General features: G+C 39.8%; 1 protein-coding gene across 14 annotated transcripts in view; it reads right to left on the reverse strand.

Moving 5' to 3' along the window:
• The window catches only part of PICALM (phosphatidylinositol binding clathrin assembly protein), a 71,425-nt gene that overhangs the window by 14,172 nt on the left and 41,623 nt on the right, over nucleotides 1-15,630 (reverse strand). For 9 of the 14 annotated variants that reach the window (XM_030475316.1, XM_030475297.1, XM_030475260.1 and 6 more), the window contains 6 exons: nucleotides 13,794-13,894; nucleotides 8,602-8,751; nucleotides 3,463-3,570; nucleotides 2,446-2,577; nucleotides 2,330-2,360; nucleotides 1,415-1,514 (listed from right to left, as the gene is read on the reverse strand). In XM_030475316.1, the coding sequence (XP_030331176.1) occupies nucleotides 1,415-1,514; nucleotides 2,330-2,360; nucleotides 2,446-2,577; nucleotides 3,463-3,570; nucleotides 8,602-8,751; nucleotides 13,794-13,894 (622 nt within the window). Of the gene's footprint in view, nucleotides 1-1,414; nucleotides 1,515-2,329; nucleotides 2,361-2,445; nucleotides 2,578-3,462; nucleotides 3,571-6,141; nucleotides 6,223-8,601; nucleotides 8,752-13,793; nucleotides 13,895-15,630 lie in introns of all 14 variants that reach the window. The other 5 variants (XM_030475281.1, XM_030475269.1, XM_030475306.1 and 2 more) reach the window with 3 other exon arrangements.

Here is a 15,630-nt window from a genome sequence, read left to right on the forward strand (position 1 = left end):
AAAGCTCATCCAGTTCCAACCCCCTGCCATGGGCAGGGACACCTTCCACTAGAGCAGGTTGCTCCAAGCCCCTGTGTCCAACCTGGCCTTGAACACTGCCAGGGATGGGGCAGCCACAGCTTCTCTGAGCACCCCGTGCCAGTGCCTCAGCACCCTCATAGCAAAAAAGCTTCTTCCTAATATCTAATCTAAATCTCCCTACATATCATAAATCATACTGTGCTTATGTTATGAGCCACCCAGTAGGGAAGAGGTGGTGGATCTATGGAGACAAGTGCTCTCTTTCCAAATCCACAGTGTTGAATCATTATGCTGCAGATTCAACCTCTCCCAGTCAGTTGCAGTCAGATGTAATAAATCCTCAGGGGCATTTTGTTGCTTGTTTTGTCCTTGTACAGTGTTCCAGGTCATTGGTGAGAGGATAAGTAGGATTCACATGCAAAACTGTTCTGTTAGCACTGTGAAAACTACTCACGTAAACTCTTAACATGTAATTAGAGCCCTGGCTCTATACACTACCCCAAAATCCTCACCAGTACTACTTGCTACAACAGACACTATGAAGTTGATCACTAAAATTGACACATCTTAAAAACCATTGCAGACATCAGGGCAGGAAAGCAGCAGTTATGCACATTAAAAAAGCTATAGCCCACATCACTGCACAGATAACTTTACAAGTATCAAGGGGATTAATCTCTTGGTCTGTTCTCACCCCCACAGCAGGCTGAGTTGTAATGGAGAGACACACTTAACTATCAGTGCACCTGAAGAACGTACTTTGCATACTTCTGTTGTTCTAGACTGAAATATGGGCCTCCCCAAACCCCTAGAATTCACAGTTTTATGTCCTTGAATCCCAGATTGGTTTGTGTTGGAAGGGACCTTAAAGCTCACGCAGTTCCAACCCCCTGCCACGGGCAGGGACACCTTCCACTAGAGCAGGTTGCTCCAAGCCCCTGTGTCCAACCTGGCCTTGAACACTGCCAGGGATGGGGCAGCCACAGCTTCTCTGGGAAAAGTCTGTGCCAGCGCCTCAGCACCCTCACAGGGAAGAACTTCTGCCTCAGAGCTCATCTCCATCTCCCCTCTGTCAAGTTAAAGCCATTCCCCCTTGTCGTGTCCCTACAGGCTCTTGTCAGTGAAACACAAAAGCTGCTATATTGCCATGAGAGAGGCTGGTCAAACACTACTGAAGTTTAGAATAAACCTGCACATGTCACATTACAAGTTATTTACTAGAACAGCACAGCTAACCAATACTAGTACCACAGGCATCTCAAACTGACCACTTGTTCAATTTTCTACTACCCTTTTACTGCAGCTTTAGATCACTTTCAAACTCTTCCATCAGACATCACCTGCATATCTAAGTTGAAAGGAACTCACTGCTTTAAAACAAGTATTTGCTTACCAGCGTCGGAGCATTCCACGCGGTTGTAGGTGCAATCTTGGGTTGCCAGTTGGAACCTCCTGTTAGTTTCTTCTCACCTGGCTGAGTCCAGTTTACATCACTTCAAATAGATTTTTTAAAGGTTTGTTAGAAAACATTGGATTTTCTTACAAAACTCCCCCAGGTAAACACCATTTCCTCTCAGAAACATGGCTTCTTTTGTTAGAGAAGCAGCTCATTTAGCAAAGGAGTTTATAAAAGGTCTCTTGACAGCTTCTTTTGGCTAGAAAAAGTAAGGTAAGATGTTCAACATGAGCCCACTCAGCTTTACCTAATCTCAGTGGAATTCCCCAGAACAGGGAAGTCAGTCTAGCTGACTTTCCTTGGGTCAAGATAGTTTAGTTAGGAGCAGCTGCACAGATTTCTGAATTTCAGAGTTGGGACAGATGATCCTGCTAAGCCTGAAATTTGCTAATCATAGTCTCAACTTTGCTGCTAGAGCAGATGTGCACTATCCCAGAATACACCCTGCTTCAAAATTCATTTGTCTAAAGCTCAACCTCAAGTTGGAGGGTTTAATTTCACAGTCTTTAATACAGCTCTGCACACACTCAGGTCACACAAAGCATTTAAGGTTTGCTAAGATTACCTACAAAGAAACATTTTGATGAACTCGTTTCCTAAATATATATAAAGCCTGAAAGGAATCAGAGACAGGAGACATCTTGCCTGCTGTGATCACTATTATTACCACTCAGTCTACAGTCACCTTCCGACAGCTCTCAATAATTCATTTTAGCTCGTATGAGAAGCAAAGTACAACCCCAAACATGCTCTGAAGGTTATCATTATGTTGTTACACACAGGTTTGAAACTTTGCTGTCATAAAAACTTACTATCTAGAAAAGTGATCAACTTTTAATAAAGCATACTCACTTTTTAGTAGTTCCATTCCCAATGCCCAAATCTGTCACAAAGTAGAAAAAGATACTATTGAAGTTCTATTCATTTAAAAGAAATATGTATTTCTATGTTAGTGGTTCAATACTTACTGCCTACAAGATTGGCTAAAGATGAATCCAGATCATCTGACACTAATTTGTTCGGTGGTACTTTGGCAACTGGAAGACTCTGGTTTTGAGAGGCCACTGTTGGTTTTAGGAGACCACCTAGTTCATCAAAGCCTGGGAATAATAACCAGAGAATAAGTGATTTGAATCCCAGGCCTCCCATGAACATCATGACATTCAATTTAACAGACAGCAAGTTCAACACAACAGCTGAAATACAGCATTTAACCTAGTGTTGCTACACTACACAAGGATTAAACTTATTATGCCTCTTGATAAAGGAGGTATTGGTTACAGAAAAGACATTTCACTTCACTAGTTTAACCTATGTGGCATCAATCTTACATGGAATGGATTCACGATGACTACAAACCAATCAAAATATAAACCAAAGAATAAAGTATTGTAATCTTATAAAAATATGTATTTGTTTTTAGTGGATCACTGCTCTGCCCAAAAAGAATCTGATGTCAAGGGTCCAATGTCAAAAGACCAGAAGTATTTACTTCCCAGATGCTCAAAAGAACAGAAAGAGAACTATGACTACAATCCAAATCAACTCTGTACACCTTGATAATTTATCATTTTCTGACACAATCTTAACATCAAAAGAGTAACAAAGAAGGAAGTACCAAAAATGTGTTGCACAGATACATAAAATTACGGTGCAGCTTTACCTCTTCGAACCACACTCTACAAATACAGACTTAATTTCAGCTGACAGCATGTAAATTGAAGACTGTTCATTGTGTGAGGTTCTAATGCACAAAATACTTCAGTGAAGGAAACCAGTGTAAATGTTTCAGCAGGGTGCACATAGAAATAGTGTGTAAGGAAAGATTCTTTGATTAATAAAGAAGAACATGATGAAGAACGCTGCTATTGACCTTTTAAAGTCAGCTTTTTCTTCGGCTGAAACACTGTCATAGATCAAGAGATTTATACCTCAAGAATAAAGAAAGTTAGGACCTATGTCATCTATTTTAGTAAGTGTCTTACCCCCAGAATCTAGGACAACGTTAGAAGATTTGTTTCCAAATACAGACTCAAAGTCAACATTAAGGCCAGCTGATGGCTGTGGTTGAGCAACAGGAGATGGAGTGAACCCTGTGGGAAAAAGAAAGAAGTTGAATGTTTTTATACAGCATTTCCCATGAATCCACCTTATTTATGCGAGACAAGCCAAATAAATACGCAGAGTATTTAAAGTCCAGATGACACCCTGACACTGAGAAGTATGTAAGAGAAAGAGCTGGAAGCACTTTAGTTGAAGTTTATTTGGAGTTACTCCTCCGATGAAAGGTTCTGTCTCAAAACCGGACAGACTCCTTCCCCCAACCGCTAGATCTCTGGATTAACTATTCACATACTCCTTATTCTTTTACCAAATGCTTACAATAAAGTTACTGAGGAAATAATCACCATGCTTCTCCAGGAATAGAAGCAGGCTGGGCATGGAATCTGTTTCAAGATTACCTGACTGAAGATTATCCTCTCCACATTTTACATTAGTTGAGCAGTTCCCTTAGATACAACTAGAGTATGACCCAAACCATCCCAAGGTGCCTGACTGGTAATGCCTTTGATCACATATTCACAACACTAATAGTTTTATAGTGCTTACTTAGGTTTTTTGACACATATTTTGCAGGTGACCATGTTTTGCAGATAACTTTCTAGCAATTATAGCAAGAGATGAGGAGTTGAAGCCAAGTTTCAAGTCCTGTTTCTGTCTCAATTACTCCTCATCTCCTTCTTAGGTATCTGTAAAGCAGTGTTCTCCAACACACAATTATTTTCAATACCGTGAAAGTTTACTGCAGTACAAAGCACTGCTTCTGATGTTTGGCAGTTGATAGTTCAGTAATATGGAATCAAGTACTGATTTGTTTCTAAAATTGTATGTTTTAAAGTTATCTATGGTCACGCACACAGGCATGTATGTTCATCATCCAGATATTCAGGCAGTTGCAGAAGTAATTATCACTTTATCTGAAAAGCACCAAAAAAATGAAATGCCATTTTGAAAACAGCTCTTTGGTTTCTAACAAGACATGTTGAGGATACAGAGAAATAAAAGGATCACAAATAATTCAGTAGTAAAACATTGCAGTGAGCAGAAATAACTGACGAAGAATACTTGGATTTCATTTAGCTTGCTGTGACAGCACCTCATCTCAATCTTGCTGTTTTACTCCAATAAGTCACATTTCACCTAAAAAAATTAATAACTATAGGATGCTATACTTGAACGTAAACATCACAGTCATTTGGATTACCTGTTCCTTCCTATTTGTCTTAAAGGAACATACAACTCATAACTCAAAATCATCTGTCACTAAGAACTTAATGTACTTTTCATTAAAAGCAAATCAAAGAGCATACAGCAAAACATGGGAAGCAGTAATGTGGAAAAAGATAGGGAGTAAATAATCAACAAACCAAAATGAGTATCTTTATGACAACTATATACCGTCAAGTTGTAACAAGCCATTTCAGAGACTCTGAACTGTGGGGAGGAATTCCTTTGATGGGATGTCCTGCAACTCTTAAAACCGTGCCTGTACCAATAGAAAACTTGACTTACAATAGCTCCTGTTTTTCTTTAGGAAAACAACCTTAACTGAAACAAGCTGAGTTTCCTACTCTCACAATTTAGGAAGTTTCAAGCTTTATGAAGCTAATGAGATGAGACAAGCCAGAAGACAAAACAGCACACAAGTCTCCTCTGAATCAGCATCTGAATGAGATCAAATCCTACCCCCGGTATCAAGCACCAGCCCAGGGCATTTCCTCTGAAAATGGATGTTTTGAAAGGTGCAAAGGTCAGTATTTTAGTGGAGTTCCTTTGAGAGAACAGACCAACACGACTTGACAGAAACTAACCCTGCTTTTTGGATATGGCACAAAGGGAACAGAGTCATACAGAGTATTTACCCTTTCATTAAATGACTCTAGCTAATTTCTATTCAAAGACTCTAAACCAATATGTGACTTTATGGTGCTTTTAAGGACTAACTCTTCCAGAAACCATTTATTGAAGGTATTCCTAAACCTTGCATAGCAACGATGTTAACACTCCCTGTTCACTCTGGTTTAGATAGATCATCATCTGCCATAGTCCACAGCCTGTCCAGTAGCTGTCAGGATGGCATTCCAGAAGCAGCATCTGTACTGGGTCACTCACTATACAGATGTTACACAGCTGCACAAATGATTAGGCTGTAATTTAATGCAGCAGATACCTCTTTCTCATGCTGTGTTGCAAAGCTTTGTACTAGTTTAGTGCACTGTTTAAGAGTGATATATCAACCAAAACGCCATATGCAGCAAGAACATCCCAATCCCTTTGTTTTAAAAACAAAGAGATAGAGGAAGATGAGAAGATACTTATAACATGCAAGTCTTGTGTGTGGTATGTAGCAACATGTAAGCTACAAGAGATCCTGAAATGGGGAGATACTCATTTCATGTTTAGACTAAATAAGTCTTAGTTTAGCAGAAGCTGAAAACATAGGTACCATTTGTGACAACGCACCTTGCACAAGCACATGAATGAAAGCTGGAGCTGCTATAATATAATGCACTTCTGTAGCCAATAACATGCCTACTAGTTCTAGGCACACAACACATTCAAACTCCTGTGTTTGTGGAAAGGCTGTGTATCCCATTACCTACCTCCAAATAGACCAGCTACAGAAGAAGGCTCATTGCGGAAATGAGAAGCATTAGGGTAAGCTTGAGGACCACAAAAAGAGTCTGATAAGGCGTATCACACAAGAGAGAAAGCCAGGAAAGGAGAAGAGGGAGAGTTACAGAAAGAGAACCAAGATACACTGTTTATCTGCTATTCAAAAATCTAATTTCAGGTCAGTCTATAAATCCACATATACACTAATAACATAGAACCAATGGAATGAAATCAATACACATCACACATACAGTAAGAAACAGATTTACATTTATCTGTAACATGAAAGGGGAAAGCATGGTTTCAAAGTTACAACTATATTAGGATAAATACCTTTTTTATTAAAGCAAATGCCATGTTTTACACTCATGGAAGAAACGAGTGTAAAAGCTTCAAGGCATTTTTCTTACACCTGAAGTATAAGGACACAGCCCAATAGTAGATTCATATTTGGTTGCCACAAAGGGATTTAGTTGAGTAAACGGACTATAATGATCTAAAGAACCAGAAAGAGTTATTTTAAATCCACATTCACTCTGTTGTAGCACCTTGTCTGTGCTACAGCTGAAACTGCAGTTACATATCACATATGGGTCTATCAGGAGGTCAGGTCACACTTGGGTTCTAGATGTATCTTCAGAGAATGAGGCACTGGAAGGGAATGCAATGTACCAATGCCATCCATCTCCAGTGACTTGAGGGCTGCCATGTGCTGAACACTACAAAAACCAGCAAGTGCCACAAACACCCACCAGGTTCTCTGTTTGCAGCCCTGCTCTGCTACAACTCTGTATGGCTGCAGAACAAATCATGCAGAAGAAACCGATCTGATTAAATAACAACCTTACTAAACCCAGCTGTATTTCAAATAATCACTCTACATTAGCACGTAGATTGTAACTGCCAGTTTATTACGCAATAGTACCAGCTTACAGTACTTATACTGCTGCCTCAGCCAACTAAAGCTCCCTGGGACTCCCGTGTAGAGAAGTTCACAGCAACAGTTCTTGTGCTTGATTTTGCTTGTTTTCTCTTTTCCTTAACCAAAGACAAGCTAGGGAACTAGTTTGCTAAGGTGACAAAATATAGGGGGCATGAATGACTCTAAAGAGAGCCCTTGGGTTTATCTCTATTAACAAGTACCAGAGATCACAGAATAATTTGAGTTGGAAGGGACCTTCAAAACTCATCTAGTCCAATGCCCCTGCAGTGAGCACGGACATCTTCAACTAGATTAGGCTGCCCAGAACCACATCCAGCCTGGCCTTGAATGTCTCCAGGGATGGTGCATCCACCACCTCTCTGGGCAACCTGTGCCAGTGTTTTACCACCCTCATTGTAAAGAATTTCTTCCTCATGTCCAGCCTGAATCTCCGCTCTTTTAGTTTAAAACCACCACCTCCTTGTCCTCTTGCAACAGGCCCTGCTATAAAGTGTCTCCCCATCTTTCTTATAGGCTCCTTTTAAGAACTGAAAGGCTACAATAATGTCTCTCCAGGCTGAACAACCCCAACTCTCTCAGCCTCTCTTCACAGGAGAAGTGCTCCAGCCCTCTGATCATTTCTGTGGCCCTCCTCTCTAACACATCCACATCTTTCCTGTACTAAGGACTCCAGAGCTGGATGCAGTACTTCAGGTGGGGTCTCACCAGAGCAGAGTAGATAAAGATGTCTTTGTTATAAGAATCTAGATTCTTCTGTGATCAATTCTAGCGGGGTTCGACCAGCTAAAAGCCAGCCTGTGGTGCAGCACAATTATCTTTAAATGTAGCTTTGCTGAAGAACAGAACCGACATGTAAGTAATTGATTTTTAGTCTATGAAAGCTAACTTAATTCTTCATCTTGAAAAGTAATCAAATTACTATGTAGCTGCACCAGCAGAAATGTTAGGAGGATTTCTCATGACAGCCACACTGAATCACCTCCAAAGGAAGATTTCAACAGGTTTAAAGAGGTGACTCATTACTTTATTGCCTTGTAGGTAGAGGGTTTGAGTAGACCACGCACCAGAACGTGCATGGCTTTATTGGTTTTGTTAATGCCAGCATGATTGGGGGAAAAAACATCCACTTCCAAATAGATTAGATTAAGCTCCTATGTTAAAAACCCAAAAAAACAACATTTCAACCTGAGGAACAAAGTAGCAGCATTTTCTTTTCATTCTCAGGCATGTATTTTACCTCAAAATTCCTATCCATAAAACCACAGTCAAACGGCTGCTCTAACTAGAACTAAGTTCCTTTACAGCAGGTAGAATCACATTTAGGCAGCCAAGCAAGGATTTTAACACCATTTTCATGGCACAATTACTAAATCATAGCACAAAAATCAGCCCCAAATGACCAGCTTTCAGTTTCTGAAAGGCCCCACCCAATATACTTTAGAAACTGAAATAATGTTAATTTTTCTTTTAGGAAATAGGAAATTAGTTTAAAATGGTACTTTACCAACAAACATTTCATGTGTGGGTGTCCTACTGGTGAAAGTAGATACCTCAGAAGACACAGACAGATGAGCAGCATCGTTAGTTTTTGTAAGGAAAGGATTTAGGTTTGGAATGGCATCATCAACACTATCAACAGTAGCAGAAAAAGGATCTGTTCAATTCCAGAGAGCAAGAGAAAGAAGAAAAAGGAGATGAATTTAGTTACATGCTGCTTCCTAGGTATAGAATAAGAGTTATGAGGAGTCTAGGAAGTATAGCTGTTTCCTGACATCCCTACCCTTGGGATGACCTAGTTTCATTTTCGAATTGTCCAGAATTACCTGTTCTCTGCTCAAGAAAAATACTACAGGTATCAGTTACACATTTCCTTTCTTGCTTCCTAATTAATACCACCTTGGTCTTATAAGTTGTGCTTCTTCCCGAGTGTGTTTTGTACTGAAAATTAGTATGTTCCTCTCTAAACACAATCACTTTTTGGCTCACTCAGTCATGTCCTGACACTTGCAATGAATTCTCTGGAGCAGAGAGTGCTTCTCAGTGTAACAGAACCCCAGGTGCAAAGCAAGGATTTGAAGCAATACCATCCTGAAGACAGCTTTAAAACGTGAACAGACAAAGCCAGAGCTGTATTTTCTTTCTTCAAACTCTGTTTATGGACTTTGTTGTTGTTGTTAGTGGGCATTGTGACGTTTTCAATAGCTATGAATACACCAAGGTAGCATAGATGACTGAAGCACCTTCCTTACTACCTGGGACATCACCAAGTAACAAGCTTCTGGATATAAAAGGAGGCAAAATCCTCCTCTGCTTTGAGACAACAGCCAGTGAGCAGTGGTGAGGAAAATGTTCCTTATTAAAAACTTCTTGGACTATACTGGGGGATGAAGGAAACACAGATCTATGTGAGGCACATCCCAAGGCATATAGGAGAGCTTCAGGTTTTCCTGAGGATGGGTACAACTGCCAAGCTAAAATACTCCTGTACTCCAGAATCCAACAGTTAAGCAGGATACAAAAGGCAGCTACGATATTTGTTGACAGAAGGAGCAGTGGTTTAGCTGTCTGGCATCAAAGCACACAAATCCTTGATGGAAAACTCAAGAACTCACTAGTGAGATCAGCAAGAGTTACATCCAGCCCCATCTGGTTTATCACCATGCCTAGAACTGCAAATCATTCTTTTAGGCAAAACCACTAGAGAAATGTCTGAATAATCATGGAACCACAGACTGGTTTGGGTTGGAAGGGACCTTAAAGCTCATCCAGTTCCAACCCGCTGCTGCGGGCAGGGACACCTTCCACTAGAGCAGGTTGCTCCAAGCCTTGTCCAACGTGGCCTTGAACACTACCAGGGATGGGGCAGCCACAGCTTCTCTGGTGCCTCACCATCCTCACAGGAAAGATCTTAAGATCTTTCAGTTTAAACCCATTGCTCAAGTACTTCAGTTTCTAGCTTTCTTTTTTTCTTTTAAACCTGCTTAGATTACCAATTTATCCACAGCAGCCTCAAAAGCGCAAGTTATTTTCTTTCCCTGAATATGACCTCCTGATTCTTAGCTCTAAATCCCACTGAGCTTGATAACATGTAGATTTCAGTTATATGCAAGTCCTAAAGAAAATGAAGTTTCCAAACCAGAACTGCATTATTCTTTGCAGGCTTAACACAGGCTTTGATTTTCTGCAAGCTCAAGATATGTTACTCAGGAAGACCTGACTTCTCTCCCAGATTGCTTGGCTACATTGTAAGAAGGAGCAAAGTACCTTAAAAGGCCTTTTTCTAAATCATTCGGTCAACAAAAGACAGTGTCCAACACTGAATAAAGGATAAGCAGAATAAGCTAATACAGTATCTGTAATAGACAATACAGTTTTGTATTGCTGTTTTATGTTTTAGATGGTAATACTACTACCTAATGCACCCATGAGCATTCCAATCAGCCAGTCACCTGAAATGGAGTCCTTGCTCCCAAAATCACTGCTTAAATTACTGCTTAAAACTGTTGTCTGCTTTGAATGCTATTCTAGAAGCTGTAGAACAAAGAGATCTGACAATAAACCAGGTCAGATTATCCGTCCATCAGCTCCTGCTTGCTTTTCCTGTTGCTGCTTCACATTTTTCTGATTCTCCTGGTTCTCCTTGTAATTGGAAAGAATCCAAACAAGTAGCATGGAAATAAGAATAATCAGACTATGAAAATGACCCGATACGTTGGTTTTGTTTCTGCAGTTTAAGTACGAACTGGTAGCTGGCAAATATACCAGACACAGCTGGAATGGTCTCCAAACCACCCCAATAAACAGTTCAGATAAAATAATACAAAAGAAGCCAAGAAGGACAAAAAAGTTTTAACCAGATTTGTTTGAAGCTACTGTCAAGTGGAATTATTTCACACATGCACTCGACGGGAAAATTACTACCTACTACTTTCTGCTCACGAATCCCAAGGTTGTATATGGAGTTTCATGTGTTTTGACTAGTAAAACAATGCAATGCAACTTCAGATTATCAAGATTATCTCAGGTATGTCATCTGTTCTGAGACTCTTTACTCATCTGCCTCATTCTGATTCTCATTCAGCGTGTTCAACCTTGTCCGAGCCTCAAACTTGCCAATGCTATGAAAAAGGTAACTGAACATTCATTGGGTTTGGGTAATTTATGTCCTTTTATATTCAGATTTTAAAAATAGCTGTCTCTCCTGACAGCAACACCTCAATGTTTCTAAAGCCCAATTTCATCCTTGAATGCACATGGCAGCTGCTGGTGTCAATGGAATCACTCTGCACCTTCAGGCTATCATTAGGCATTAATAATTCAGGTGCATTTAAGAGAGTAATTTGAATTTTGCAAACCTCGACCTTTAAGTTATCCCACTAGAAGTATTTTACCTGAGAGAACAACAACAAAGGTTCTTCAGTGGCATCTCTTACCGTTGAGAAAAGTAAAGTGCAAACATACAATTACAGAAGCCATTCTCTGGGAGTTTTGACCCTTGTTAGCTTTAACAGCATTGGAAGCACAAGGCAAAAGGCAAATACAATGCTTTTGGAACAGTTTATCCTTTTATTACACACTTAAGAGCTGCTGCATAAAGTGTTTAACAGTAACTGATTTTAGTCCATTGCAACTTGTAGCTGGTTTGATATTCTGTTCTCTAAGTCACCGTATACACCAAATACAAACATCATCACGTCAGAAAATTACCTAAGGGAGGGATGCCGGGCAGTGGTTAGAGCACAGGACTGGAAATAGTTCAGGTTCCATTCTTGGCTCTGCCACTGACTTGCCGTATGACTTCAGACAAGTCAGTGAACTGCTCAGACTTCCTCATCTGTAAAATGTGGAAAGCACTTCTTATCTACCTCACCTGTGTGAAGTGAGTGGTCATGTCTGTGAAGCTCAAGAGATTTTGGTTTGGTTTGATGAAAAGTAACACGAAAAATGGTGATTCCAGAAGTTTTAGCCTAAAATTTCAGCAGACAATCCAAAAATTCTTCACAGTTAATGGAATCTTAGTAGTATTTAGGTATGTGTCAATAGTAAGCAGATAGATCGTTGACTGTTACTGAAGACTCTCACCAGGAGTAACACAACATTGAACAAACACAGACTTTCAGACTCAGGTTAATAAAGAAACACTAGATTGTGATGTGACCTTCGAGAAGAGGATAATTCTCCTTTTATCTCTCGCCCACGAAACAAATAGAAGCTGAAACAGAAGATGTTTTCCAGAAAGCAAACAAGATGAGCCAAGACATTTTTCTCCATTTCTAAACTCTAAGCCTATTAAACTCTGACATTTGTATGCATAACTCAGTATGCTCCTCACTGCATCTTTCTCCAAAGATGCTCTGATCAGCAAAACTAAAGGACAAGTAAACTACTTTCTTTATTCTGAAGCTCCCACTTCTATTAGTATTGCCGCCGTCACTCAAAATTCTGTGTTATTTCCCCACAAACAAACACAAGAAGATACACAAAACACAAAGTACACACAGCAAAAAGTAAACAGGAAAGTAGAATACATACACTGCTTATTATGAAGCTGTATAACTGGAAAGATGTTTAGAGAAAGCTATAGCTCAGAAAAAGGAATAATGAAGTAAAATTTCCAAACAGGATTATGCCGATGCCCACAAAACTCTCTGAAGGAGCAACTCCCAATTTTTCACATCATAAAATAAAGCATTTTTGCAAGCATCTGATTTTATAAAGCACCATAATCTGGAAAGAGCCACATGGTTCAGAAGTTGACTTTATTATAAAGCATCATTGATGCAGAAAAGTAAAAAGAAGCATCTTCGTAAGAGATTTTTAATCCTCTACCAGTATAAGCCATGGTGTGAGCAGGCAATGTTACCTAGATCAGAAGTATTCTGGAACACTGCAAAGCAGCAAAGAGAAAAACAGCTTTGAGTAAATGACTAAATGCTCTGACATTCAAACTAATCTTGAAGTAACATTCATGACTTGCTAGAAGGCTCTTGCCTGGTTTAAAGACTTGCGTGTATCAACATGACAATCTAATGTCTCAGTCCATCCCAGCAACTGGGCACAACAATAATTTGAGTGTTCAGAGAAAAGAGTTCTGTATAAATTTTGTCTCTTCAAGACATCCAACCACAGCTTTTTGCTAATTTGCCCTTGTAGGTAAGTGAAATACAGCACAGAATTTGTAAAGAGGTGCCTTGTTTTGTTTTCAATCACTGACTCCAGCTTTCCTTTCCTTCTATGCATAGCTGTCACAACTGCCTATCAGGCCGCCTCCAAATTGTGCTTATTTTCACCTGCAAATCTGATTGAACATTAGACAGAATTTGAAATGTGTATTAAAACATTCTATATTCAAGTTTCTGTGTGTGCAACATGGGGTTTGTGGCAGACATCTCACAGAACTCACTTCTCACAGCTAAGGTTCTGTACCTTGCTATGTGACAACTGAAGACAGAGCTGGTCAACAATTACAGTAACTTTGCTACTAAGAACTCTCATATTCAAATTCTCTGTAATCATCAGCTGCTGCATTAGTTTAATGCATACCCAGATTTCACTTTTTGTGCTCCCTTCATCCACTTGTAGCTTGTCTTTGCAAGGTCTCTGTCTTTAAGAAAGAAACAGCCCACAGACTAGGGGAAACATTTACAGGAACATGGCCATAGTAATTGGAACCTTAATCCGATTCAGAGCTCTTACCTCCCCAGGTAGTTCCTACTTGTGGAGCAGCAGATAGAGGATGTACAGATGGATGAAAAGTTGGCTGCAAATCAAGCAGATCGTTTGGCAGCTTTGAAGTGCTACAAAGATAAACACAACTGTTTGAACTACATCACAGTTTTTAATACAAGGCAAATGCTAGTGACTGTCAGCAGCAAGGAAAGCTTTATTACAAAGCGGTTGTTACAGAATGAACTTTCAACTAAGCCCAAATCAGAAAGTCTGGTGAACTTCATACTTTCAGTTCTGTAGAAAAGTGTTAATATAGCCAGTTCTATGACAAAAGTCTTGGCTTAACAAAGCTAGGACAGAAAGACAACCACTCTTCTCTTCTCAGTCCAACACCAGGGCTTGAGCATGTTATGTTCAGCAATCTTCAGCAACTTAGAAATAACCTCATGAAAGCCCTGCACTATGACAAAGGCAGACTGACAGAATGTACTCTATGGGCTGCACCACCAAAATGTTACATCTAAATTCCACAACTCGTATCTTTCCACTACCAACCACTGGTGAGAACTGGCTTACACCTAAAGGCTATTAAGGAACTTTGGGGAAGGCAAAATAAAAGAAACTTTGAAACACTTGATCACACACATCAGTCGTGTTTGTGATCTAAATGAGTGAAAACTCATTTAGATGCACATTTTAGACTATTCAAAACCAAACTGAGACCTAAGAACATCAGATGGAAATGAAAAATGAAGTGCTGCAATGACTTCAAGAGCCAAACAGGAACAGTAAATTTCATCCCCTTGCAGAGAGTTAATTTCGTACTTTAAATTTGTCTTGGGAAAAGAAAAAGAAATAAAAGAATAAAGGAGTACTGGTTTTCACCCAGATCTTTTCATCAAACAAAATGAACCTAAACTTGTACATACAGCTGCTAGTGTGTACAGAAGCTAAGTCCCTGTGGCACTCGAGCATCTCTGAAAATGAGACAGGCACCAGGATTTAAAGGCTAGAAGTGACATCCTAGACCTCTGCATATTCTCCTGCTGACCCAATCACTTGTATCATTCAGTTCTTACTATTTCATTTCCACAGTGATTGAAACTGCATTTTTGCCACTGCTGTTCCTACTAAAAAGCAGCAAGGTCTGGCACAGCTCTGTAGTGTGAGCAGCAGAACCAAGATCATTTTCAAGGTAAAGCTTGTTCAAGTTAATGATAGGGATTAATCAGACACATCACGCCTAATAGTAAGCAACTGAACTCATGACCCAGCATATCCCCTGCATAGCAGCTCCTACTATAAAATCTGCTCTTTTCTCATAGCAGTCATACTGCCAGCAACTGAATACCGACATGAAGACAAACTAGCATTTGTTCTTTCAGAAGAAAACGCTCTTGTCTTCACTATGAAGCATTTCGGGCTGTTTGAAGAAGCTTTATCAGATGTTTCCATGTTTCAGTCCTCTTAAGAAGCAAGATCAGATATTCAAGTTACTAGTTCAAAGTATATGCCCATTTCAAGTATTCTGGCCTCTAAAAAGCAATTTGAAAGAAAATCTTTTCCCAAGGAAGTCTCAGTTACTAACACTGACAGATTCTCTAGCTCCTCATATGCGATTCAGATATTTTCCATGTACTGGTGTCAAGTAATTTCCTACAGTAGCTTTGTAATGGGGAAAAGAGGCTGTCGAAGTGCTGACTGCTTTAAAAGAACAGCACGTTTTTATGTGAGCTCTAACAGAGCAATCGTCCAGGTTTAGGATCACACTCAAAGCAAAAATATGCCTTCAGAGAACTATTTCCTTCTCTACTGATAAAAGCACTGTACCTTCTGCTACTGCTTGATTTGACAGGTATTTTAC

This window comes from Strigops habroptila, chromosome 2, assembly GCF_004027225.2.
Source record: "Strigops habroptila isolate Jane chromosome 2, bStrHab1.2.pri, whole genome shotgun sequence".
Taxonomy (NCBI): domain Eukaryota; kingdom Metazoa; phylum Chordata; class Aves; order Psittaciformes; family Psittacidae; genus Strigops; species Strigops habroptila.